Source organism: Oreochromis niloticus, linkage group LG19 (genome assembly GCF_001858045.2).
Source record: "Oreochromis niloticus isolate F11D_XX linkage group LG19, O_niloticus_UMD_NMBU, whole genome shotgun sequence".
NCBI lineage: Eukaryota > Metazoa > Chordata > Actinopteri > Cichliformes > Cichlidae > Oreochromis > Oreochromis niloticus.
In genome coordinates, this window is record NC_031983.2 from 12,756,811 (window position 1) to 12,781,670 (window position 24,860).

The 24,860-nt window shown below is 44.0% G+C and overlaps 1 protein-coding gene and 1 long non-coding RNA gene across 2 annotated transcripts; one reads left to right on the plus strand and one right to left on the minus strand.

Annotated features, from left to right (window-relative positions):
• Nucleotides 1-1,119: 1,119 nt before the first annotated feature.
• Nucleotides 1,120-3,561, minus strand: id2a (inhibitor of DNA binding 2a). The gene is made up of 3 exons (XM_005477098.4): nucleotides 3,094-3,561; nucleotides 2,711-2,771; nucleotides 1,120-1,830 (listed from the first exon to the last, which is right to left on the minus strand). Exons 1-2 carry the CDS (start codon nucleotides 3,445-3,447, stop codon nucleotides 2,715-2,717), a joined length of 411 nt encoding a protein of 136 aa, XP_005477155.1. The 5' UTR covers nucleotides 3,448-3,561; the 3' UTR covers nucleotides 1,120-1,830; nucleotides 2,711-2,714.
• Nucleotides 3,562-12,984: 9,423 nt separating this feature from the next.
• LOC102077714 (uncharacterized) lies at nucleotides 12,985-22,045 on the plus strand. The gene is made up of 2 exons (XR_270121.2): nucleotides 12,985-13,057; nucleotides 20,340-22,045. It is a non-coding gene; the product is annotated as an uncharacterized LOC102077714 (long non-coding RNA).
• The last annotated feature ends 2,815 nt before the right edge of the window (nucleotides 22,046-24,860 follow it).

A 24,860-nucleotide genomic window follows, 5' to 3' on the forward strand; every position in this document is an offset into this window, starting at 1 on the left:
CAACACAGTAACTCTTAAAGTGTCCTTTAAGGAGCCGTTTTTATTTCTGGTACTTCTAAATTTAACTGTAAATGAGTCTTAACTTGAATACATGCTTTATTTATAAATAGATTTTTCCTGGTTTGTATAAGAGTGACTGTTTCCACACTTGGAGATTTTTAAGTGTCCCTTGGGGTTATTAAAAAAAAAAAAAAATAATCACCTAATGGGAGGCCAAGGATTATTTGGCGGGTCAGTGGTATGGAAACATTTGAGAACCTGCTACACGGTGAGGGTTGACGTGACTGACAGTTCTCACTGCGGGGTCCATCATGTCACCAGCACGCATTAGCCGCTCCCTGTCCCCCCCTTTTTTTTTTTTTAACCTCAGTCCGCTTTTGATGCCTGCTTTAAAGAACAGTGGACTGCCAAATAACCATGGGTGGCGTTTTAAGGTTTCAGCGTGGCCTTTTGATTTTGAACTCCCGCCATCGTTTGACTTGGTTTATAGTTTAATTTCACAGGAATCAAGCTGATAAAGTCCAAACTGCGGACACCGGTGGGGTTTGATTAGTCAAAATCTGATCTGAATACAGATGCCTCTGGCAAGTTTTGATCTGACTCGTACTTCTGTTTTGCAGAAGGGGGAAAGGGCAGTTAACAGCTCTACTTACGGAATCCAACCCATCACAGACCTATAGTTTCACCCCTTTCCCCACAATTGTCTACCATTTAAAAAAAAAAAAACAATAGATGGCTCTCACAACCTAAACCAGTTAATCCCTTTTACTTTCAGTGGCATGTGAGAAAGTAAGAGTGCAGTCAGTGCGTCCTCAGTAAGCTTTTACGCAACCGTGCCTCCAGGTCGTGTTTGCCTTGGAGAAGTGTTGACGCTGTGTTTTAAGACTATTATAGGTCACATACTGCAGGTCTGATAAGGACACTCTGTACGATTTGTTTTTCAAGCATCTCAGATGTTTTCTGTACATCCAACCCAAAGCCAACACAGATAATCTCAGCTTGTTCTGTATCTGACAAGATCATTTTACGCACTGGTTTAATATCTCCTGAACAAACAAAAACCCACCACATTTAAGCCCAACCCGAAGTGGTTCTTCCCCCAAATGAAACATATCCAAATGGCGTTTTTGATTTATTTTGTATAAAAAAGGTACAATTTACATTACTTTTATAAAAAGTTTCAGCATAATTAAGTACAACATTACACTTTTGCAGAAGTTTCAAATTCCTGCAACTATACAAGATAAACTCCTGATGAGAGTTCACAAGGTTTCATTCTTTTCATTTTAACTTTTTTTTTTTTAAACAACGTCCAGTCCTTCATGTGCCAACAATTCTGACAAGACTAAACTTTTTACAGTAACTAACCAAGCTGTCTATTTACGTTCCCACCTCCGCAAAAAAAGCGAAGACTTCAACAAGGAGGAGAAGGACAGGGGGGGGGGGTGAAGAGGGAGGAGGAGGGATGGGGTGAAGTCGGTAGTGGTGGTGGGGTGGGGGATAATCCTTGTGACAATCTCGTTTTTCCTCCCGCTGTCGGGAATGTAACGCGCCTTCCATTTCCAGAAAGGACCCACAAATAATAATAATAAAAAAGTCTTAAGTTAAATAATAATGAAGTGTCCAAACAGAAAACACATCACATAAAGATTGTCCCATAATAAGCAAAAGTCTCTTGATTTCAGCGTCAGAAGAGGAGAAAAAAAACAAGAAAAAAATCCAGGCCTGGAGGACAGAGGTTGGAGGTGAGGGAAGGGAGAGAGAGGGGGTGGGGGGAGAGAAGTCCTGCTCCCCAGGTCCTGTGTGTGTTTTTACGTCTTGACCAAACACCTGCAAAAGATTGAGAAAGAGAGGCGTGTTTAGAAAATGCAAACAGGGCAGAGATCCGGACAGACTGGCGCCAGGGAGGAAGCCGCAGTTTTTAACATTTAACCAAACACTCCCAATACTAAGCAAACCCTGCGCTCCAGATGTACACACACAGAAAGAGAGAGAGGGAAAGGAGAGGGCGCACGCACACACAGGCAGACACACACACACACACACACACACACTTCTCGCACAACTTCAGCCTACAATCTGGGGAAGAATCAGCGTAATTGCCGCTCAGCTGGCGCCTACCCACTTCTTGTACCAATTATGTGCAGACATCGTAGTAGCAGTAATCCAAACAGCCATTATTTTCCTGTTGCAGATGCTCTTCATTATAGACACAAGAGGGTATAATACAACCCTGACGATTGCTACTTATATACAGTAAACCAAGCAGCCTGGAGCGAATACCTTGCCACTAAACTCCAGCGCGAAATATCAGTCTGCTATGTCTTTCCACACAGCAGATGAGACACGAAACGGTTCGATCAATCTGTGACACACTAAAGTCTCGAAGAAACCAGTGATGTGATCTTTAATTTTGTTTCAGATGCGCCTTGTAAATAATAATAATAATAATAATAATAATAATAATAATAATAAAAATGTACCCAAGTCGTGCTTGCCATAACAGACGCCCCAGTGTTGCATCGCATTCTCATACAAAAACATTAGTGGGACCATTACAGCAACGTGAGACGACATTCGCGGTGGAACAAATGGATGGGTAAATGGTAATTCAAGCCCATTCTGCTCCAGCAGACTGGGAGACAGGCTGTAGCGGAGCCTAAAAGCCCTGGACAGAATGCAGCAGCAGACATGAGGACAGCCTACTTACCGCTTTAACGATGCAGAGTCCGGCTGTCATCTGTCATCAGCTCTGATGGCAACTCCGGGGACTGAAAACAAACAAACAAACCGACCAAATGTTAATTCTTTACGCAGTATCCGAATGATGTGTCTGGCGTTTGCAACAGTGTTATGTAGGTCAAATCTCTTCCTCATCTGATTCTGAACAAAAGGAGGAAAAAAAAAATATAACATGCCATTTCCCCCCCCCCTCCTCCTTTCCAACAAGCCATTTTGTGAGTTACGCATAGGCTACAAAGGCGCACTGCGCGCACATGAAAAAAAGAAAAAAAATCCACCAAATCTTTCTCTCACAACACTCTGGACTGTCGCTTTTCAATTAGGATACGCGCTCAGCTACAGTGTAATTACCTGTAACGACAAGATGCTGATATCTGTGTTGAGGGTGGTCAAAGGAGTCCTGGACGGAGTCTGCCCCGGCCGGGAAGGGTGATGCAGGCTGGTTAGTGCGACACTGGAGTCCAGCGCAATCTGCAGGTCCAGGATGTAGTCGATGACATGCTGCAGGATTTCCATCTTGCTGACGTTCTTGTTCTGGGGGATGCTGGGCACCAGCTCCTTCAGCTTGGAGTAGCAGTCGTTCATGTTGTACAGCAGGCTGAGCGGGTCATCCACCGGGGTCTTGCTCCGAGAGATTCCCAAGGAGTGCTCTGATAAATTCACGCTGTTTTTCCGGAAGGATCGCACGGGGCTTATTGCTTTCATTTTTGTAAGTGTTGAGCGAGAGGGTTTGCTTGTGTCGGATGTCTTGCTTCTATTAAGTCCTGTGATTTGCCAGACGATCTGCGATCAGACTGGATTACCTAGCTGTCAGTGTGGTTTATATAGCCAGTAGGCTGGGCATGCGGCACGGGCGGGCCAAACGCGCTGATTGGGAGCCGCTAACATGTCACTCAAATTCCTTTATACCCTCTATTGGCGCTTCTCATTCAAACCCCACCCCCTTTCCACCAGGTTACCAGTGGCAACGCATGTTGGAGGCGGAACCCAGAGGGCGCTTCAGCAGCTCCGGTGGGCAATTTGGAAAATTAAGCCCTTACCTGTTTCTGATCAAGAAAATTAATGATTCACATGGATGTCAGTTGACAACGGCAAGGCTCGAGCACCTTTGCCTGCACGTTTTAAATTTGACCCTATAGATTTGCGATGGGCGTCGAGCTTCAGTGGGTTTAGAAAGGTGTATTTAAAATTCAACATAAACATAAATAAAGGAGATCTTTGCAAGAGTTTATCAGCTAATCCTATTCACGGAACACCATCAAAGTCCTCATCAGCCAGCACTTATTTTTCCTTCCTGCATCAGCGCATGTGGGTTTGAAGGTGTGGAGCAGTGATGATAGGGACCGTGTCAGGCGCGCCTGATGATTCTTAATTCACACCAGCCCGGACCGGCGTGGAGGCAGGTTCCTGCATGAAGGCGAACAATAAACTAAAAAGTGGAGAACTGAAACAGCTACCACCAGAAAGAAAAAAAATGTTCAGACCAGTCAAAGTTTTTTTTTTCTTTCTTTCCTTTAATTGTTTTGTTTGTTTTTACGCATGAGGAAACGTATCCATGTCCACGAAAGATTATGGATGTTTGTTTTGTTTTGGTGGCAGAAATATACAGTTTAATTAACTAACGCACTTAATAACTGATTAAAATGCATTCACTGTATTCACTGACGCCAAGAGTCTGTAAAATATATCACAATAAAGTGCATGTGTGTGCGTTAGACATGATGCGCGACAGTTGCAATCAGAGGGAAAATTATCAGTCGATTTACTTCAGCGACTTTTCCCCACAGTTCTATTAAACTGTAGTAATCCAAGGCCTCGTGTTTAGACCACTTTCACGTTGGAGATGTGTCTTTAGTAAAGACCCAGTGCACTTCGGCACAGCAGAGTGCAAATGTAGCTTTTACATCCACACACGTGAAGAGGCGATTAACTACAATTGACACTTTAATGTTTTCTGAATGAGTCATTTGTTAGCAGGAATTACACGCTTCATTCTTCGGCTGGAGGTGATGGGGGCTGCTTGATACTGCACTAAGTAATTGCCCCCAGGGGCAGCTGAATGTGATGTGCGCGATTTTGGCACTGTGGATCAAATTTGCTCCAGATGACGCGTTTCAGTGTACTTTTAAAAAGACGACGAAGCGGTCAGCGTTCGTATTTTCAGTTTATTGAAATATAGGCCTAGTAATTTGGCAAGGCAATTTAGTTGAAAGGAATAATCAAAGAAACCCCCAAAAGTCAAAAGAATCCACTTTCTACAGCTTAATGGACCACAAGAGAAGCATTTCAGGGGTGGATCCTGATGAAAAAGCCCAAGAAGGCTGTTCACCCATGGCAAAGAAAGACGCTCTAGTCTATAATAGTCGAAGCTATGCAAAGGGTTTGAGTCCTGAAATGCTTATAAAATATATATATACATATATATAAACATATATATCAGAGAAATGTTTTCCGGGATCACAAAAACGGGTGAAACACCATCTGTGCCATTGTTTTGCGCGTGGTTCAGTTCACGGACAGCTTCTCCTTCAGCTGTCTGACGAGCCTGATTTTTTTTTTATTCATTTCTAATATAATCTGGAACTCCTGCAGTCTGCGTCCACATCTGGTGCAATAGGATTTTTCCATTTTCTCCCCTTCATCCTTTCGCTCCCACAGCTGTGTACATTTCGCTCTGCGCCTCTGACTGATGCCTGACAGACAGGTGATGAATTGGCGCAAGAGCACGTCGGTACAAAGCCGAGCGAATCACCGGCAGCAGGAGCAGCAGCAGCCGCAGCCTCACCCTGCCTTCCCTCTTCCCTGTTTCTCCTTTCTCTCCTCTCTCTCTCCCTCTCTCTCCGTCTTTGGAGCAGACTCTCTGGCGCCGGCGCCGTGACGTCACCCCATTCACAGCAGCCCTCGAGCCAGCCCTCCCGGCGCCGCTGAGGCGGTTTCCATAGAGACGGGGTTTCGGGGATGTCAGTCAGAGGTGTTTCTCAGCTGATCGAGCCGGGGCCCGAATCAGGGAAGCGTTAACACCGGGGACGGGTTTGGGTCTCCGGAGGAGTCTGCTTTGGTGGTGGTGCTTCGAGGGGCCAGCGGATTATCTCATTACAAATCTTAAAGAAGAAGAACAAGAAGAAACCACTAAAGGAATGTGACCAAAGCCTCTGTAGTATGTAGAAGAAAGTCTCGTAACTCCGCAGCCATGCTGAAACACATCTGGGCCCTTATTTGGGCGGTTATTTTAAAGCATTATCTAAAATAGCCCATTTTTAACTTTCTGTAACCAAATGGATGAATCACCAATTAAATCTGATTTTAAACACTCTTAAAATAATATCTATATTTGTCCCCCGAAATAAAGCAAAGTTCAATTGGAGATTCTTCGAGTGCCGTGTCCGCTCCTATAATGCCTCTAGTGTGACTAAGTAGCCTACATTTACTCGCTAATAGAGGATAAGCTTACAGGTCCGTATTTATTTGATGCTACTTCTGCTGCTTCTCCTCCACTACATCCCAACCCACAGGGAAATACTGTAGACATACTTTTACTCCATTAGGCTATATTTATCTGACATCTATAGTCACTAGTTTAAGGATTAAGATTTTCCACAGGAACATTAAAGCCAAAGATAGATTAAAACCCAAGTGAATATAAAATAGCTTGATTAATCTTCATCTTATAACAGATGAATCACTCATAATGATCCACGGATGCCGCTAAATAAGAACACTTGCATATTTTATGGAGTATGAATATGCTTCTTACTTTCCTAAGACTTCATGCATGCTGTGACCTTAGTGACTATTTCAGTGCATGATTGGAGATTTTAATTTCTTTTTTTCTTTTTTCTTTTTATTTCTGAGTGTCTTTATGAAATGAATTCTTTTTGTATTTTCATTTGCACCAAACTTTATATTGTTAATGGTAACAAACGGTCAGCATCTTCTTTCTGTTTTCTGTGATAAGGTGTGGGTGTGTGGGAAGAAACTAAATTCAGGCCTATGTTTGGATTGATTGATTTTTAATTGCAAAACCTAACCAGTCTTTTTTCTTTTACTTTAAGGTATTCTGTTTTTTTTCTACTATGAAGCTCATACTTATTTCCATATGTGGCTGTATGTCTTGTTCTCAACCACAGTGTCAGAGTTCATGCATCACCTTGCGAAGTGCAGGGCAAGAACCTGCACAGAAGTTTGTGAGCGCACAGTCAGACTTTTAGAAACATGCCTCTCGGCTCAAGCAGTACTGCAAAACTTTTCTCAAATTTCTCTAAAATAACACAGTGTTGTAACTCAGAGAGATTATCCAATCTGAGCGAACAGAATAGTAAAAAAAATAATGAAAAAAATAAATAAATAAATAAATCCTCAATAACCAACTTTCTTTCAAATATCAAGAGGAGGATCACAAAGTAATGTTCAGCACCCAAAGCGGAGATTCGGCCGGGCTGGAGTGCGCTCTACAGCCCGGCGTCACGCAGACTGTGCTCCGGTGAACTTGTTGATCCTGCTCCCCTCTCCCTACCTAACTCTCAGGGTAAAAAGATGAAGCTGGCTCTAAACGATGTGCCAATCGTCTCCTGGTGCCAATACTTTAATCACGGGAAACGCAAAGAAATGAACTTTTTGTTCGACCTTGCTGGATGCAGTGAATCACAGTGGAGGCTATCAGAGTATCCTCCCCGTGCGCCTAAAAGTTAACCAGAACGGCGACTGTTCTTTAGTTCTCGTGATAACAGCACAAATAATAATAATAACAGTAATAATAATAATAATACTAATAACAATAATTTACAACAACAAAATAGGAGAAAATGTTATAATATCCCTCCACGGCTGATATTATCGACCCAAGCCGTGTGATGGAGAGGGTTAAAAGCGCAGAGAAAACGCCGATGATTAAAAAGCTTTTTTTTTTCTTTTTCAAACTCGTAATTTCTCAAATGTGGGTTTGATCGTACAAACCGCGCGCTCTCTTTTTTCTTTCCTAACACTGAATTCCTCCTTTTGCAATTCCGAGTCCTCCGACGTGACAACAGCCGAGTACACCGCAAGTAACACTTTGCTCTCCACCGTCCCTCAGTACCGAGCGCTCTCCCCTTCGACACTCTTCTTCGTTGGGCTGCCACGCGCCTGTCGCGTGGAGGAGTGTACACATCAAACAGTGGTGCAGTGACTCTTTAAGCAGCGTCTATTCTGCAGGGCGGGGTTTGCTAAAATAGGCCCACACCCCCAAACGCTGATGTGACGCGGTGGGGTGAAGCGTGATCAGCCCCCGAGTCACCTCTAGCAGGGTAAAGGCTTTCTTTTGCATTTATTGCAGCTGAACTGCAGACTCCACCCGGGATCAGGCTCATCGTCAAGAAATCTGCACATTAGCTTTTCAGTAAACCTGTTAATCAATAATAAGACAACAGCAGCTTACAAAAACCACCATTGTGATTTTTTGTTGGTATTTTTGCTCAAGAGCAGATTTACTCATTATCAAAAGAGCTGTTGAATCATTTTCTTTCAAATTCACTGGACTCATTGTTTTAGCTCAGTGCAGTAGATTAACTAAAAGGTTATGTGAGACACACTAAGTAGTCAGCCCACATTTGTGACTTGATTATATGAAATACTGATATGTTTGATATTTTTTTAAGATCAGAGAGACTGTTGCATTGATTTAACTGGCAGCTGACTAAAATCCTCCAGCCTGTTGCTTTCCTTGTCTTCCAGTCCACCTCCTGCCCATCTTTTAGTCTGTCCTGTGGTCCAGATGGGACTCTCTCTGCTCTCTGAGCAACGGCCATGCCTGGCTTTACTGTAACGTGAGAGGCTGTGGCCGCATCACATGCAAGCGGGAGGCACTGGGAGAGATGGTGGCCAGATTGGTCTGGGAGACAAAGGCACCATGGCTGTCCAAGTGCCTTCCAGGCTGGTGGTGGAGTGGCCACTCCAAGCCTCCCTGGAGGTCGGCCTTCCTCTTCTGCTTCTCCCCAACACACAGCTGGCTGGAGGAGAAGAAGTGGAGGATGGAGATGGACAGTTGAGCTGCAGCAATATGATGTGCATTGTGCTACCACCTACATCTATAGTTTAAACCGTTCAAGCAACTAGTCGTGTAAAGTTAGAACTCCACTTATTTTCTGCTGAACCGCTCGGCTCCTTTGGACAGAGAAACAACCACCAACCAGTTGGCAGTGTGAAAAAGTTGGCTGCAGTTTAACTTTTAGGCAATATTGCCCGTTGGCATACAATCACACGCTAACATTGCTGTGTCGCCCACCTATCACTGCGGTACAGCTGTCACTGCAGCTAGCAGTCTGCACCCCCGTAATCAGATATCTGCATATCTCCACTTTCACACAGGGAGTATGACAGTGTGGGTTCTAGTAGAATATTGTTAAAAGATGATTGTGGAAATGAGATTTTTTTTTAATGCAGCTGGGAGAAGAGAGGTGAGCTGGTGTGTGAGTGGAAATTAGGAGTTGGGATTGCTTATCTGTCACACCTACACGCATGTAACAAAAATGTTTTTTTAAGTCAGCGTCAACGTGTGGCGTTAATGACCACTAGTCAGTTACTGTTAGGATGTGACAGGTGCGGGAACAGTGTAATATCATTGTGTTCGTCATTTTTAAACTGATGAAGTTTGGGGCTGTTTCAATCCCAAGGTTCAGTTTGTCAGGTTCCTCTATTCCAAGGGGAATTGAGAATGTATATGAGACCTGAAACTAGGTTCTGATACCACCTAGCCCTCAGACTTCTTGGATTCTGTGGTAATGCCGTTGTGCGTGCTCGTCTGGAAGATGATATGTGTCAAAAAAGCCATTTTGGTTAAATAAGCTTTAGCCTTGCATAAGCGGTCCCCTATTTTCATCCACGACACCAAATTTCAGTAAAGTTATCACTGCCGTTTTGCAAGACATTCCAGGAACTAGAGCAATCTCTTCACAGGGACCATTTCTAATAGTGGACAGAGAGCTATCAACTGTATCATATCATTTTTCCTCAGCAGACCTTAAGAGTTCAAGAGTTCAAGTTTTTTTTTCTTTATGGATTGCAAAAGCAAGTCTTCGAATCTTTGGAAACATGCTGAAGCAATGTGCATGTGCATGCAAGAGAAAGCCCAGTTAAAGTTTAAAGGGGTTTGTTGAAATAAGTCTAGAAGAAAAACAAAACTGGAGCAAACCATTAAGAAATGGATTCGGCATCTGAGCTGCAGCTGTTAACATTTTGGGCCAGGAAGCACATCATTAACGAAAAAACCCCAACAACTAAAAACTAAAAATAATACAATAACACAAAATGTAAAAAATGTTACCACGATTAAAGCTGAAAGATATTTACTGAACCATGTAGGGTCATGTTGGTACAAAATAGCAGTCTAAAATTGTTCATTTTTAATCCTTTCAATAAAAAAGACAATCAAGGAGGTTGTTTCAACATCACATCTTCTACAAGGATCATCAGCTGGACAGGATGCTAGATTTGTCTGGGACGTGTAGGTTACTTTACCACAATATTTAACCATGAAGAGCATATTTAGAACCTTAATTTGCTTGGTTTATTCTCAGACCACCGCATGCATATAAACTCTACAAAAATGTCTTTTTTTAGTTAAAAGAAAAAAGTCATAGCTGGAGTCTTGTTTGTGTTCAATACACTGCACCAAGCAACATGAATCAAATAGCGATTTAGACTTAGTCAAAAGAATCTGATTCCTTTTTGATTTATATTTTTAAGTTACACGACCTTATGCTTGACTGCTGCGACACACTCCGACAGGAACACAAGAAGAAAACATTTCGGACTGACTTCTGTCTTTTGCAGAACTCTGTTTCCTTCAGCTGTATCTCTTAGTTGCAGCAAAGCCCACTTCCTTCTAACCACAGTCATCTTGCTCTTACTCAATCTTTATCTATTTATACAGCAGAGAAGGAAGAGAGAGTTAATGTAGGAAACACACTTATTTCTGTAAAAACAGGTCAGCCCTGTTTGATACATTACATGCTCCTATACATTCACTGACCACCGGTACACCACCATAAATACATTTTGAAAGGATGTTGTAGACTATGTATTCATATTTGCAATGGACCTGTGTACCCCACCTCTCACCCCATGCCACCTTCTCATGCCAGTAAAGTGATGTTAATTCCTGTTTGCATTTTGTTGTCTTCAATTCAATTCAATTCAATTTTATTTATATAGCGCCAAATCACAACAAAAGTCGCCTCAAGGCGCTTTATATTGTACAGTAGATCGCACAATAATAGATACAGAGAAAAACCCAACAATCATATGACCCCCTATGAGCAAGCACTTTGGCGACAGTGGGAAGGAAAAACTCCCTTTTAACAGGAAGAAACCTCCGGCAGAACCAGGCTCAGGGAGGGGCGGGGCCATCTGCTGCGACCAGTTGGGGTGAGAGAAGGAAAACAGGATAAAGACATGCTGTGGAAGAGAGCCAGAGATTAATAACAGATATGATTCGATGCAGAGAGGTCTATTGACACAACACAAAGTTGTCCGTTTTAAAGCTGCTACGGAGAATTACATCATATGGAATGTAGTGGCTCCATCGCGTAGTGGTTAACACCTTCGTCAAGCACGCCAAAAAATCCCTAATTTCCTAATTTGCAACCTGGAGGGCAGACAAAACACAACAATTCCAAAAAGTGCAGTACCTCGAATGGCCACTCGACCCTGGCTCCAAAAGTGAGTTATTCGACTCCCACTTACAGACTCGTCTATGGCAATAACAAAATTCTCTGTTAAATTATAAATGGCTTGTTTTGAGGGTAAAAACAAAAAAACTGCCCAAAAAGTCTGCATGTCGTTTAGCGGCAATTAGCAGGTATCTGTTTCTAGAGAGTCTATAGATGGGCACTTCTATCAAGCTTGTTTGCATTTCCTGGTAATGTAGCAGTCCATCAATACTCTAGCTCAAATATGGTAACTTTTCGTAATGTAAAAACCCCAGCATGCCAGTAGTAATGATACTAAACTGCAGCTAATAAACCCAAAAGTTACAAACCAGTAGATGATGTCATGATGGCTCTATCTGTAATACAGTTGTGGTTAGAAGTCCACATACACTCATCATGGGCATGAATGTTATGGTAATTTTAGGATTTTAATGATTTCTTTCAGCCTTTTCTAGGGTGGACTATAGCATTCATCTTTAATGACTTTAAAAACAAGAATTAGGTGCACAAGTTTGGATTTATTCTGGATTTTCTCTACTACACACAGGGTCATACAGTCCTGTAATAAGTTGAACCTCAATCAGATGCTTTTTGTAGCCATCATCAAGCTTATGGCATAATTCTGGCTGGATATTTGATCACTCTTCTTGGCAGAATTGGTAGAGTTCATTTAAATTGGCTGGATTCCTGCCACAGACACAGCTTTTAAGCGTAATGCACAGATTTGAGGTTGGAGCTTTGGGAGGTCAGCTTAATGTTAGCCTGCTTTATCAATTTCAAAACCAGTCTTGATGTGTGTTTGGGATCATTGACCTGTTGGTACAGCCAAGTCTCAACCATCTAGCTGTTGCGTTAAGGTGAAGATGAAGGTAGTCCTTGAACCTTCCTGTTGTTCTGAGCATTGATCAATCCAATGAGTGGTGTCAAACAAATCCTTTTTATGCTGGCAAAGAGAAACTAGCAGTTTTAGCCAATCATGATCTTTAAGGAGAAATGAATAGGCCTTGACAAGTCAAAAGACATTTTAGCATGTTTAGCATAATTTTTTAAAAGATTTAAGAATGTATGCGTGAAATAGTCTGACTCGAGCGTCAAGGAAGGTGGCAGGTAAGCAGACTCAGCAGACATCTCGGGTTCCCAGAGATAAGCAATTTATTTACAGTTACCTCCATCATATTTAAAACTTAACAAAACTCCCCCCAAATAACTTAATTAACAAAACTCAAAAGATTTAGTAACACAACTCTTCTCTCCTTCCTCCTCTGAATCAAGCAGAGACTGACTATATATAGGGCTATCAATTTCCCTTCAGGTAGTCTAGCCAGTACCACTAGCTTGAGCTGAGGAATCTAAAACTCAACACAAATAACTGAGAATTACATAAAGCTCCCCACTCGTCTGATTAACACATTTATGCAACTAAATTGCTCTATATAAGAAAAAATATTCAACAAATCCCTTTGTATCCCGAAACAACCAAAAGGAAGCATTCCTGTGGTAAAAGAAACCCCTCCTCTTGGTTTAACCCGCTGATGTCAGACATGACATCATCAGTGCTTTAAAAATCAGGAAATGCTGGGCGGGCTTTTCCTCACACCTGACCTACACGAAGACTGAAAACGAAAAACAACGTGAGTATGCACAAATTCTACAACATAATAAAATATAAAGCAGCATGTAACTGAGTTTGGTTTGCTGGCAACATAATGCTTACACAAACAAACCCGGGATAGTAAGTGCAGCAATGTTACTTTGACAATAACAAATCATAGCGAATAAATATATAGAGAGAATAATGTGCAAAAAGTCACTTCTGGGACAAGTGGAGAGTATTTCAACTGCTCATCCACTTTGTCACAGTATGTATATATTTGAGGCAATTATATTGTGGTACAGGTCATAATTGTCCACATACTTTGATAAAACAGTGTGAGCAATGCTGTAGACAACACATGGGAAAATATGTGGCGAATGCTTTTGGACACATCTTGGATTCACATAACTCATGCTTGTGTTCTCCACTCATATTGGTATCTGACGCTTTGATTTAAGATTTGTAGAGATGCTTAAAGAAAGCAGACGTCAGCTGTGTTAAACATCTGTCTGCAGGGCTGTGGACCTGAGGTCGTGGGTCCCCGTGTTTCAGTGGGCTGCTGACGTTGTCTTGTCATGCCTCACATGCAGATTTGCTGCTGTAAGCACACTGAAGTGGTCAGGTGGATCATTGAGAGCCAGTGCTTTTAACTGATCACAACAACAAAGGTTCTCACAGCCCTAATCCTCTTTGGCTCTTATCTCTCACCCCTCCTCACCCGTCACCCATCTCATCGGCTCACACAGGATCAGACCTACCAGCGGACTTTCTCATGCCTTTCTCTTTTGGTGTACTCTTAATATCCCCATCACTTTCTCGTTCTCGTTCCTCTTAGATTATCTATCTCGCGACGCTGACGCTGTCTTCGCCTTTTGAAAAAAATCTTTTTTCTCTCTTTCACAATTTTATCGCTTCTTTCCCACCAAGGGCATCTGGGTCTTAAAGGACCCTCTTTACCCTTTGACTAACAAAAGCTGAGTCACTTTTGAAATGAAGAGCAAAGTCTTTGAATGACACTCGCTAAGCCCCATTTGAAGAGAAGTTTCAGTCTCTTATCGACAATAGCTTCACCCCTGTGTGTCGACTATGATCAAGCATAAGGCGTTTCATTCAGGATGGTGGGAAACTAACCAAAAAAAGCAGCCGAGAGAAAGCGTTTGAATGAGAACTTCCTTAAGCTGTGGCATCTTTACGTCTTTGTGATGTAATTACATTAAATCCTCAAAAAACCTGCTGTGTTTCACATTGCCACTAGTTTTTACTTCCTCTATATGACAAGCTCCAGCACAGCTAGTCCCAGCCAACAGGTTAATGTGGCCATTTACTTTTATCTCAGCAGAATGAATCAACCTTTAAAGGCTATTACTGTTATTAAAAATGCCCCAGAGGGAGCAGCTATGGCTTGTGTATTTCCAGGGTTTGTGTATGTGTTGCAGTTAGGTTTAGATTATTGGGACTTATTGGAGTAACAAGCTAATGGAATTAAGGTGCTGGATTTCATGCACCGTTGCCAAGATTCAGCATTAAAAGGATGTGTGCTGAATAAATAGTGCTTTAAGTAGATGAGATTCCGACACGGCAGAGATTCGCTTGTCAGAGCAGCATTGTTTGCTTGGCTCCTGAGCCAGTGAAACTGTCAAGTGTGCTGCTGGCCACGGATAGATGGATGGATGGAGGATTCAGAAAGCGGATTTCTCTTCTTAAAGTGCATTTTTAGAAGCTGAAGTTGACAAACTCTTCAAATGCTGAGAGCAAAGAAACTTTTCCTCTCACATGTAGCTTTCAGAACGCAAAGGCACGAAGCGGCTCTGAAAGGAACTGCTGGAAGCACACCTAAAGACACCAACACCCTCCATAGACGAGCAAAGGTTTCTATACAGATCTATATTTGCCAGCTAATTACGTACATGAAAAGCAGAATCAAAATGAAATCCAAATATTTACCAAAATAAACTCGTGTTTTGTTTCATTTCTCCGTCAGCTGTGCCAGAACAGAGTCCTCTCCATTACAGATAATTCATCTGATGTTTGTGTTTGTTGGTGGATTAGCTGGGAGGCGTTGCTGTTGGCCCAGGCTGTAAAACGCTCTCATCTGTATTTTAATGGACTAAGAAGCAGTGGGAGGATGTGGCTCCGTGCCACAATTTCACAGTGAAAGAGAGGATCGTATGTAGCAGGTAATCTATTTGTGAGAGTGTTTTATCCGTATAAATGGAATTAGTGGCTGGTTTGACGACACATTACAAAGGCAACGTTGAGTTCGTGTGCGTGCGCGCCTCTGTGCTCGGGGAGCCATATTTGATCGACCCTAATTGGGATTTCAGTGCAAAAATCTGTCTTTGCTTTAATGATGCTCTGGATGTGATGAAAAATCCCCCCCCAAAAAAGAATAAAAAAAACAAAGGCATTGAAATCATAGTGCAGCTAGACTAAAGTAAAAGTGGATTCATGAAACTGCAGATGAAAGGCCTACAGATGTATGTAGATGTATGTATGAAGCACCGCTGGCTGCAGGATGCACTTTTGAAGGTTTATCACAGAAAAAGCTCTAAATTTAATTAAGAAAAAACCCACCAGTCCACACCAGTTTCACAATAAGATGAAGCAATTGCGCAGAGAACCTGTAGCTGTTTTCTTTCCCAGCGAGTGTTTTAAAGCAAAATGACAGCATGCGAGTATCACACAAAGTCATGCATACACAAATACACACACGGAGCTTGCAGATGGTAGGGTCTCTCCTACCCGGCTCTTTGTAGCCCTGTCACAGTTTGAGAGGAGGAAGAGAAGCCTTGTCTTTTATCATGCTCTGAACGCAGCAGTGTTGACATTGGGATGGCACCTAATTAGGTTAGGCCCAGCACAGCATGCATGGTTAACTAGGCTGGCCTAGGCCTCGGGCTCCACAGATCCCAAGGTGACTGGCACACTACAGCGGGAATAATACCTCGGTCTACTAATGTACTTTTAACGTTATCCATCTTCTAAAAATATTACGGCAATAAATACACATGGACACCGTTATTCTCCATGCCCTTCTGCAATTAGAGGGAAACACTCAAGAAAGCACAAAAGTTTGATCTACCAGAGTTACAGATCCTCTTAAAAAATATTTGCATGAAACAGCTGCTAAACTTTTTCTTTTTTCTGCTATCATTAGGTTCTTCTTTTTTTAGCTCTTCTAGCAGTAATAACAGCTGAAAGTAGCAGTCAGAATATCAGATTATAAACGCACCAGTTAGTGGCCACTTCAAAATAAAACTGCTCTGGATGATAGTACTGTAGAGTACCTTAGAGCTCTGATCTTATGTTTGGGAAAGGCAGATGAAAAGTCTTGTGATTGTAGTTAATATTTGCAAGACAAAGTCTCTGAGAAAAATTTGCAGCGGTATGGTGTCAGGTTGTTCAGTAGGGCTTTTTGAAAGCATGTGGTGTTTATAGACTAAGACATTTCATTTTAAAGCCTTTTATGTTTCCTATCGGCCAATGACGAAGGACCAAGCGGGGCTGCGAGAGCCTGACAGTAGCTCTGTTTGGGTTTAGTTTCACAGTCGTCTTACTTCCCCCAAGGGGCTGTGTTTTGTAGCTTCATTAACAGTTTCCTTGCGTGGAATCCCCTTCTCTGATTCTATTTCCGCTTTATCGCCTTTTATGCCTCATTAAAGTGAGATGGTCAAGCTGGAAAAGGGATGTGAGCTGAAAAAGAGGATGTGGTGTCTGGGAGTATCCAGTGTCCCTGCTGCCATGTGACACTGGTGATTTAAAAGTGACACACTTTGACTCATTTCTGTTTGAGCGTCAGCCCTGACAGAGATGGAGATCTCTACGTGTAGCGCGAAACTGGCAAGCGAACATCTTGGCCACTTAAGGTCACATTAGCTCCTCACAGGTGTGAGGGAATCAAATGAGATCATTTGAATGTCTGAGAGTGGCTACGGGGAGGAGAGGAGAGTGTCTGGGCTGCTTGTAAAGAAAGACAGAAGGCGAGTGCTGCAAAAGGAGGAGGAGGGAGAGTAATAGGAAGAGAACAGGAGGGAAGGAGGAGGGGGTGTCCGGTCATGCTCAAGCCCGGCGTCTTTGAGAGAGAAGAGGGGAAAGACACTGGAAGAAAGAGGGGGGAAAAGAAAGGAGAACGCTTTGCAAGCCACCCAGGCTTCATTACCATGTCAATCTGAAGAGAGAGAGATAGAGAGGGAGAAACAGGCCGGCCAGGGCCCAGCAGTGGGGCCGGATCCATATGGTGCTGCCGGCTCTGGAATGAATAGTGAATGGAGCGGCTGGGCGCTGGGCTGCTGGAATCTGCCTCCAAGCCTTTGTGAACAGGATGACCAAAGACAAGAGGGAGCTCTGCAGATGGCCCGGGCTATAAATAGGTAGCTAGTCTATCTCCGTGCTGTCACTCTTCTTGTCTATCTGCCTCTCAGCTTCCCCTCACACCACCCCACATGCTGCCAGGCCCCTGGACACCACTAAACCCAGGAAATAAAAGCCTATGGTTGCATGCCTGTACGATAGGGCCACCGGCCCGGGAATCTAAGTAGCGCAGCCGCCCCTCTCTTCAAACATTTATCATTCAGATTTGTTAAAGATACAGGAGAGGTGCGGGACGCGTTGTGTGGCGAAGTGTGTGAGTGCGGTCTAAAAGAGAGAGTTGCTAAGTTGCTCAAACACAAGCTGGGGAAGGCAGTGAGATTGAGCAGTTGTGTTTTCTGTCCAAACTTCTCGCAGATGGACTTTAAAGTGAGTGATAAATCCATGTCCAGATTGAGGGTCCTTTTGTCATTAAACTAAGCCTTAGCACTGCTGTCCATCTGGCTCTGCGCATGTGTATGTGCATGTTTGGCTGTGTGTGTGTGTTTGTGTGTGTATGTGTGCGCACACTGGACATGATCCGGTAGTGGGAAGAGCACTACAAGCGTTCCTTTTAGAGTCTTGATGACTGTAGCGCACTATACGCTAGCCTTCTGCTCTAACGTCGTACATTTTCTTTCTTTTCTCTGTCATGAACACACACACACACTCACACACACACGCACGCACACTCTTACTTTACCCCCCAGTTCTTGTAAACACATCTCTAAGCCGGCATGTGCTTCGTCTGTAACAGCCCCAGACTCTGAGGTGCCTGATCTGTGAGCCAAAGATAATTGTTAGGAGTGATGGAGCTCAGAACCAGACCTGTGGAGACAGAGCAAGAGATGACGTGTGTGTGTGTGTGTGTGTGTGTATATGTGTGTGTAAGAGAGAGAGAGAAAAGTAACCCACACACACAAACACAGTCAACCAAGTGGCCTGGATGGCTTACGTCTGGACCACACAGAGCAAAAGGCATCCGTCAGGCTGGTGTTGCATAAAAGCTATGGCGTCAAGGCTGGGTGGCACCAAAGTAAGAGAACGACAGAGAGATAAAGAGAGAGAGAAGCAGACAGAAACACAGACAGACAGACAGTCAACCAGAAAGAGCTCTTTCCAAATTCACCAGGTTTCTGTAGCATCCAATGGGCTGCAGAGTTCCAAGTTTTATTGTTTTGTCCAGTTGGAGTTGCATACCAGCTGCTGGCTCTATGTACTGTATGTGTGTGCGTGTATTTGTGCATAATGACTGCGCTCTAAACAACCTTCTGACATGTAATGGCTCTCTTGTGGTGAAAGCAGCCAGGTGCTCACCGCAGGCGACATCACCGGGTCAGCTGATGATGTGAGACACAGACTTGACTTGATGACATCATCGCCCTACTTCTCATATGTGTGTGCGAGTGTGTTTGCAGTGCGAAAACTAAGACATTAAATCTACCGAGAATATTAAAAAAACCCGACATTTTGGAAATTTTTCCAAAAGCTAACTAACAGATAATTTCATTTTTTTCTGATATGCATACGTAAAAATTAGCTTCACGATATCTTGAAGCATTTCATATTTCCACCCCTGCTGAAGAGAAAATGCTTTGGAAACCATGTTCTCCCCCTAATAGTACTGTTTTATGTCGAAATTAAACATTTAGAGATGGAACAATAAATATTTTAAGACAGAATATGAGAATAAATGCCTTGTTAAGACATTTTTTGCCTCATTTTCCCCCTCTTTTTTATGGCGAGAAACTCCTTCCCAGTAGAGGCCCTCCATCTGTTTAAACTCCCGCAGACACTTTGTATCTGTGTCTTTACTCCTAGAAGATGGTACAAGAAAAGAGACAGATGAACTCGTGTTATTATCCTGCCAGACAGTCAGATGTGCTGCTGCTGTAAAAAAATAAAAATAAAAAAATACAGCATTTATCAGCTGGAGCAAGTTTCTTATTTTTGTGCACGGCAACAGCCAGTATCCATCATCGCGGTGGTGTGTTGTGTCACAACAACCCAGAGGTTGTTAAACGCCCGCCACTAATGCTGCGGCGTTCATCTCGGAGAATGTGCCATTATCAAGCATGCTCGGTGCAGACGGACAAAAATATCTGCACTGTGGCGCCATGACATCACAGACGCTCCCTTTGGGTGGGGAAAAAGTCATGTAATTGCAATATGCTCTATCATTAGAAGGGCACGGTGTCATTATATTACATGAGTTATTGTAAGGATTAAAAAAAAGAAACCCAAAACAAACCCACATTCTTCTCCTGCTTCGGCCTCATGTTACTGCTGCTACTGCGCGTGTTTTCTGCTTCCTGTCTGTATAGCTGCTAAAAGCTTTGACATCCCAGCTGGCCGGCGTGTGATTCAGCTCACCTCCGTGCTGTTCGGGCTTTAGGCTTCTGAGGGACTTAGTAGGTTTAGACCAACGCAAACAGGAGACCACTACAGAGGGAGGGCAGGATGAAGAAGTTAGAAGGAGCCGCGAGAAACGGGACAGATGGGGAAGGGATCAAGGCCCCGTGTCCCTCCGTCCCTCTGCCGCTCTCTTGACTTGTCTTCTGTTTCTGGTTCAGGTCTTTCAGCCGTTATGTGGGGCCAGATGACAACCAGCCTGTGAGCTCCTCTAATTATGACTACAGATGTCCTCTTACTGCTTCTCTTAAACTGTTATTATAATACCACGGCCATGATACTATGACATTCTGCTTCTAAGAATTAAAAAATTTTTTTTTTTCACATTACTTTGGGCATAAAGGATTTTACCCAGAGAGCCTAATCTGGCAACCTGCCTTTCCCATGACCCCCCCCAGCCCCCTCCCCTCTTCCCCACCACCACCGGCACATGCACACAGAAAGCACCAGAAAATGACAGACAGTGAGACAGAAGTTGTTTTTATCTTTTTCCTTTTTCTCCCTCTCTTCTGCATATGGTCATCCGTTCTGCCTGTCTATCTGTCTGTCTGTCATTACAGTAAATCAGAGGGCTCTTCGGGCTTTATCCGAGCGTCCTTCTGGCTGGGACGGCTGCAGCAGATGTTGGAGCCTGGGACAAAATGGATTTCCCCCCGCCGAGAGCAGCTTTTCTTGCCCTCCTTAATGGAGGCTCCTTGAAATGCTAATGCCCCACCATTAGTATAGTGGTGGTCTAGCATAGTGATGGTGGGAAAAAAGGGAGAGACCGCGATCCTGACTGAAAAACCTTTGTGACTGGACAACCCCTGGAAAAATCAACTGTGCCGATCCAGACGGACAAACGTCCAGTGGAGGTGCGAGAGAGAGAAAGCAAGAAAGGGGGGATATCCATCTCACCACACACACAGCTGGGTCGTGTGATGGCATCTCATCCACTCCCTCCCCCAAACCTCATCCATCCCTTCCTCAAAGTTCAGCTCCAAAGAGGGATAATGATAATCGTGCATATAAAGAGAGCGATAAAAGAACCAATTTCTGCTTTGCACCAAGCGTTTAAAGGATCAGGGAACGATTTTGAAATTAGGAGGCTTAACTTGTTGAGAACATTTCACAATGAGCTGGTGCTTACTGTTATCGGAGGAATCAAACGGCGAAAGGCAAAGCTGCTTTGCTGAGTGGCGTGTACCACGTTTTTTTTCACCCCTACGAGCACGGACGAGGATGAACGCAGCAGTCTGGGAAATGCATTTTTGTATTTGTGCAAAGAGGCAGCTCTGTAAAAGATAAAATCAGCTTGCAGGTGCGAATGAGGCAAAACCTGACATGGCCTCTTTGGTCAGAATATCAAAATATGAGGCTGGCTTCATATTTTTACTGAAAAGTGTGACTTGAAACTATGCAGCGACTTCTGTGGAGTATCTAAAGCTAGATGAGGATTTTTGCTCTCCTGCTATTTCTTGCTTAACCCCCCCACCCCTCCTTCCCTCACACACACACACACTTGCAGATTTATCGCTCTGGACACTCTTGTCCCTGTCAGCAGCTGGCGGGCTGAGTCTTGTTTGAGCTTGTGTGTGTATGAATGCATGTGCACAAATGTGTGTGTGCACATAGCCCAAGTAAAGCCTGCTGCTCTGCTCTGCTGTGCTGGCCAGGCCATGTGGCCACTTTAAAGCTCCTTTCTGAGAGGCCTGTGAAGTTGTTAAGGAGCTCCACTACACTGGCAGTTGGCTCTGGGAATCCCTCTGCCAGCTGTAGCCTGCACACACACACACACACCCCTCCCTGCTTCACTTCCCTCTCTCTGTCTCTCATGTTCCCCCTCTCATGCTTACACTTGCTCCGTTTTTCTGTGTTCGCCGCCGTCGCTGTCCTCTCTTTCTGTCTGTATTTGTTTGTCGCCTACTCTCTGTTTTTCGTGCTCCCTTTCTCCCTCCCTCTCTTTCGCTCTCTCTGTTTCCCTCGCTCTGTCTGTTCCTCGTTCTGACCGCGGTATCTGCATAATCTATGTAGTGAAACATCATTGCGGACCTTCTGTCTCTTCTGGCACCGGTCCGGCTGCACATGTTTTCTCCTGTATACCTGCTCAGATCGCTGGAAATGCACTTTGGCAACCGACACGGAGCCACGTGTGGCAATGATGGCTGTTTAGGAAAAAAAAAGATGGTTTTGAAAGTGGGTTTGGAAAAAAAAAAAAAAGGGCCACAGCGAATAGTTTGTATCACTAATTCTGCAAAAAATTAAAGTTTAATATTTCTTCATCTTGCCTTGACTTTACCGTTGCTGTGATTATTCCTGTGTCAGTCTAGCTCGCTCTCTCCGACTTTTTTTGTCACTGGCTCCCGAACACTGGAAGGCTGCATCCCTCTCTGAATCTGGCTGACCTTTCGTCGAGAGCAGAGAGCAGGTGCACCTGTGTCCCGTTCCCTGGCTCATACTCCCAAGGTCTGCAGTGCACATCTGCTTGAGTGCTCTTGCTTGTACACACAAGGAGGACATTTGCTTGTATTGTCATCAACTCCATTTGCAGTGGAAGTCCCCGGCTGCAGGGTTATGGATGAATCACAGAAGAAGGCCAGCACCTTCGATATTTATTCACTGATCTGCTGATATTCACCGTGAGCAATTTTATCCTGAAAGAATGACACAGCACCTTCTTTTAGTCAAGGGTTAGCTTTAATGGTAAGGATGTTCTCTGCTGAGTCACCACACATGTCACATGACTTTAGATTAGCTCACTCACTATCAGCTTTGAAGAAAGTGCAGAACATGATTTTGACCTGATTTTTTGCAACTTTACCCTTGAAAGATTTGGTGTGAGGCTTAGCAGGTGCAGATTTAAAGTAGATTTGCTCACTTGCTTAATTGGAAGACTCAATTCATGATTAAGGAATGTGGTCAGATTAAACAATTTTATATTAGACAGCGTCTCGCCTCTAATTATCAGCTGACAGACAAGGTTTGGAGCTCCTGTTGACTCCTCTCCTCTCCTCTCCTCTCCTCTCCTCTCCTTTCCTCTCCTCTCCTCTCCTCTCCCCATCTTTTCCTTTCTCCAGAGACGACCATGCAAGCTGGCGTCCTTTCACTCCACAGATGTCTCTGTTCCTATAGGGCTCTCGCTGCGAGGAGATGTGTTGGCAATCCTGTGAAACACACCTAACACACGCGCCCGGTTACACACACACACACACACATTCACAGATGCTCACACACACACACTCGCAGAAACACCCAAACACACGGTGTGATACTGCTGTTGTCGCCGCTGGAGTCGATGTCTGTGAAGACTCTCTCTCATCTTCACTCCCTCACTCTCTTGTTCCTTCCTTTTCCTGTGTGTCGCTGTTCAAAAGAGAGACAGAAAAAAAGTGAAGAGAAGAAGCAGAATGTGTGTGTGTACATGTGTCTGTACACACAACACATCCTGTGTGACAACCTGGCGTAGCCTAGATCCGCCAGAGCTCTCAAGTTGGGTGTGAGAAGGTTGTCACCACATACCTGAAGCTCGCAGGATTAACACCTGTTATGAGCTCGAGTGTGTCATGTATGTTTGTCAATGAGCATCTCACTGCATTCATTGGGAGTCTTTTTTTTTTTTTTCTGCGAAGAAACTTCCAACGAGCCAATCAAACGAGGCTCACTCCCTTGAAGAAGTTCTTGGCTACATAAATAGACAATGGCTGCGGCTAATTCTGGTGATTTATTGTTAAGTCAATTTCTAGAGTTTGCATATTTCGTCCGTTTTATCTCAAATGTGCGTCATCTGTGTCCGCGATGCCTGTTTAGGCTAGCATGTTGGTGTGTTTTTCTGTTTTCAGCAGTCGTGCTCTGATATGTTCTCTTGTTGGCTGTACTGTTGTGTGTCACTCTGAGTGTGTGTGAGTTTGTGCGACTGTGTGTGTGTGTGTGTGTGTGTGTGTGTGTGTGTGTGTGTGTGTGTGTGAGAGAGTGTCCACAGCATGGCAGTCCATCTGTCTCCAGGAGAGCAGCTTCCTGTTCTCTCCCTCTCATCTCTGCCACTGCAGGAACACACAACCTGGTCTGACATCCGCTCACACACAACGTGCACACACACACACACACACACACACGCAAACACACATGTATGTATACCTTCTGTCTGTCTATCTGTCTGTCTGTTTGCCGACACACATTCGTCTGTCTGTCTTTCCGCACACATCCCCATAAAGCTCATCAAAGCCAGTCATCTGCCTTCCTTCTGTCTCTCTGTCTGCCTGCGTGTCTGCCCATCTATTTGTCTGTCATCCAAACCGGTCACAAATGATGGAGGGGGGGTGGAGGGGGTTCACACGCGCCATTTGGCATCCCCATCTGAAGCTCAATAGAGTGCTAAATGGCTGGGACACAAAATGGCTGCAACAAAGTGTCTGACTCAAAATGGCGACAGATGGGAGGTGTGACACTGAGTCAAAGGTTTCGGCATTTCTCTGGCCTTTCCGGGCGGCGACTGTTTTGAAGTCCAGGGACGAAGCAAAGGGCCGTGTTGACTTTCTATACACGGCGGTCTCATCGATCGCCCACACCGCCGGCCGGGATGGTTTACAATGATTGTTCCACATATCCTTGTTTGCTGGAGAACAGTGGTGCCTGGGGTGTATGCATGTGGAGCGTGTGTGTGCGTATCTCCGCGCGCGCAAACGTGTATCTGTGTGTGTGCGTGTGTCCGAGGGGGACATTGATTGGAGCTATTTCTTCTTTGCCACATGACAGATGCAGCCTGTTCACAGTAGAAACGTCAATGCCCACACCTGCTTGGGTGGTGAATGTGAGGCATCACTGATGATTGCCTCGGTGGAGCCAGACTGAGAGACTGACAAAGTAGGAGGAAGGACTTTGTTAGGATGCTGCTATCTGCTAGAAAGCAATTTTTTCAGCACTATAAGCACCACGTTAAAGATGAACGTCGGCTAATTCATCAATCAGCAGAAATGAGCGCGTCTGTAGGCATCCGTAACATACACTCGCAGCATATGCCTTCAAATGGAGAGCTGCGTATTAGCCCAATGATTCCATTATATAGGCGACAACGGTGCATTGTTATGAAAATAAATATCACTGTA

Excerpts from the sequence above, each read along its gene's own strand:
- id2a (XM_005477098.4), bottom strand. The coding sequence starts at position 3,447 with ATGAAAGCAATAAGCCCCGTGCGATCCTTCCGGAAAAACAGCGTGAAT. Across the intron at positions 2,772-3,093 it reads TCAGCATCTTGTCGTTACAG|TCCCCGGAGTTGCCATCAGA; the intron begins GTAATTACACTG and ends GTTTGTTTTCAG.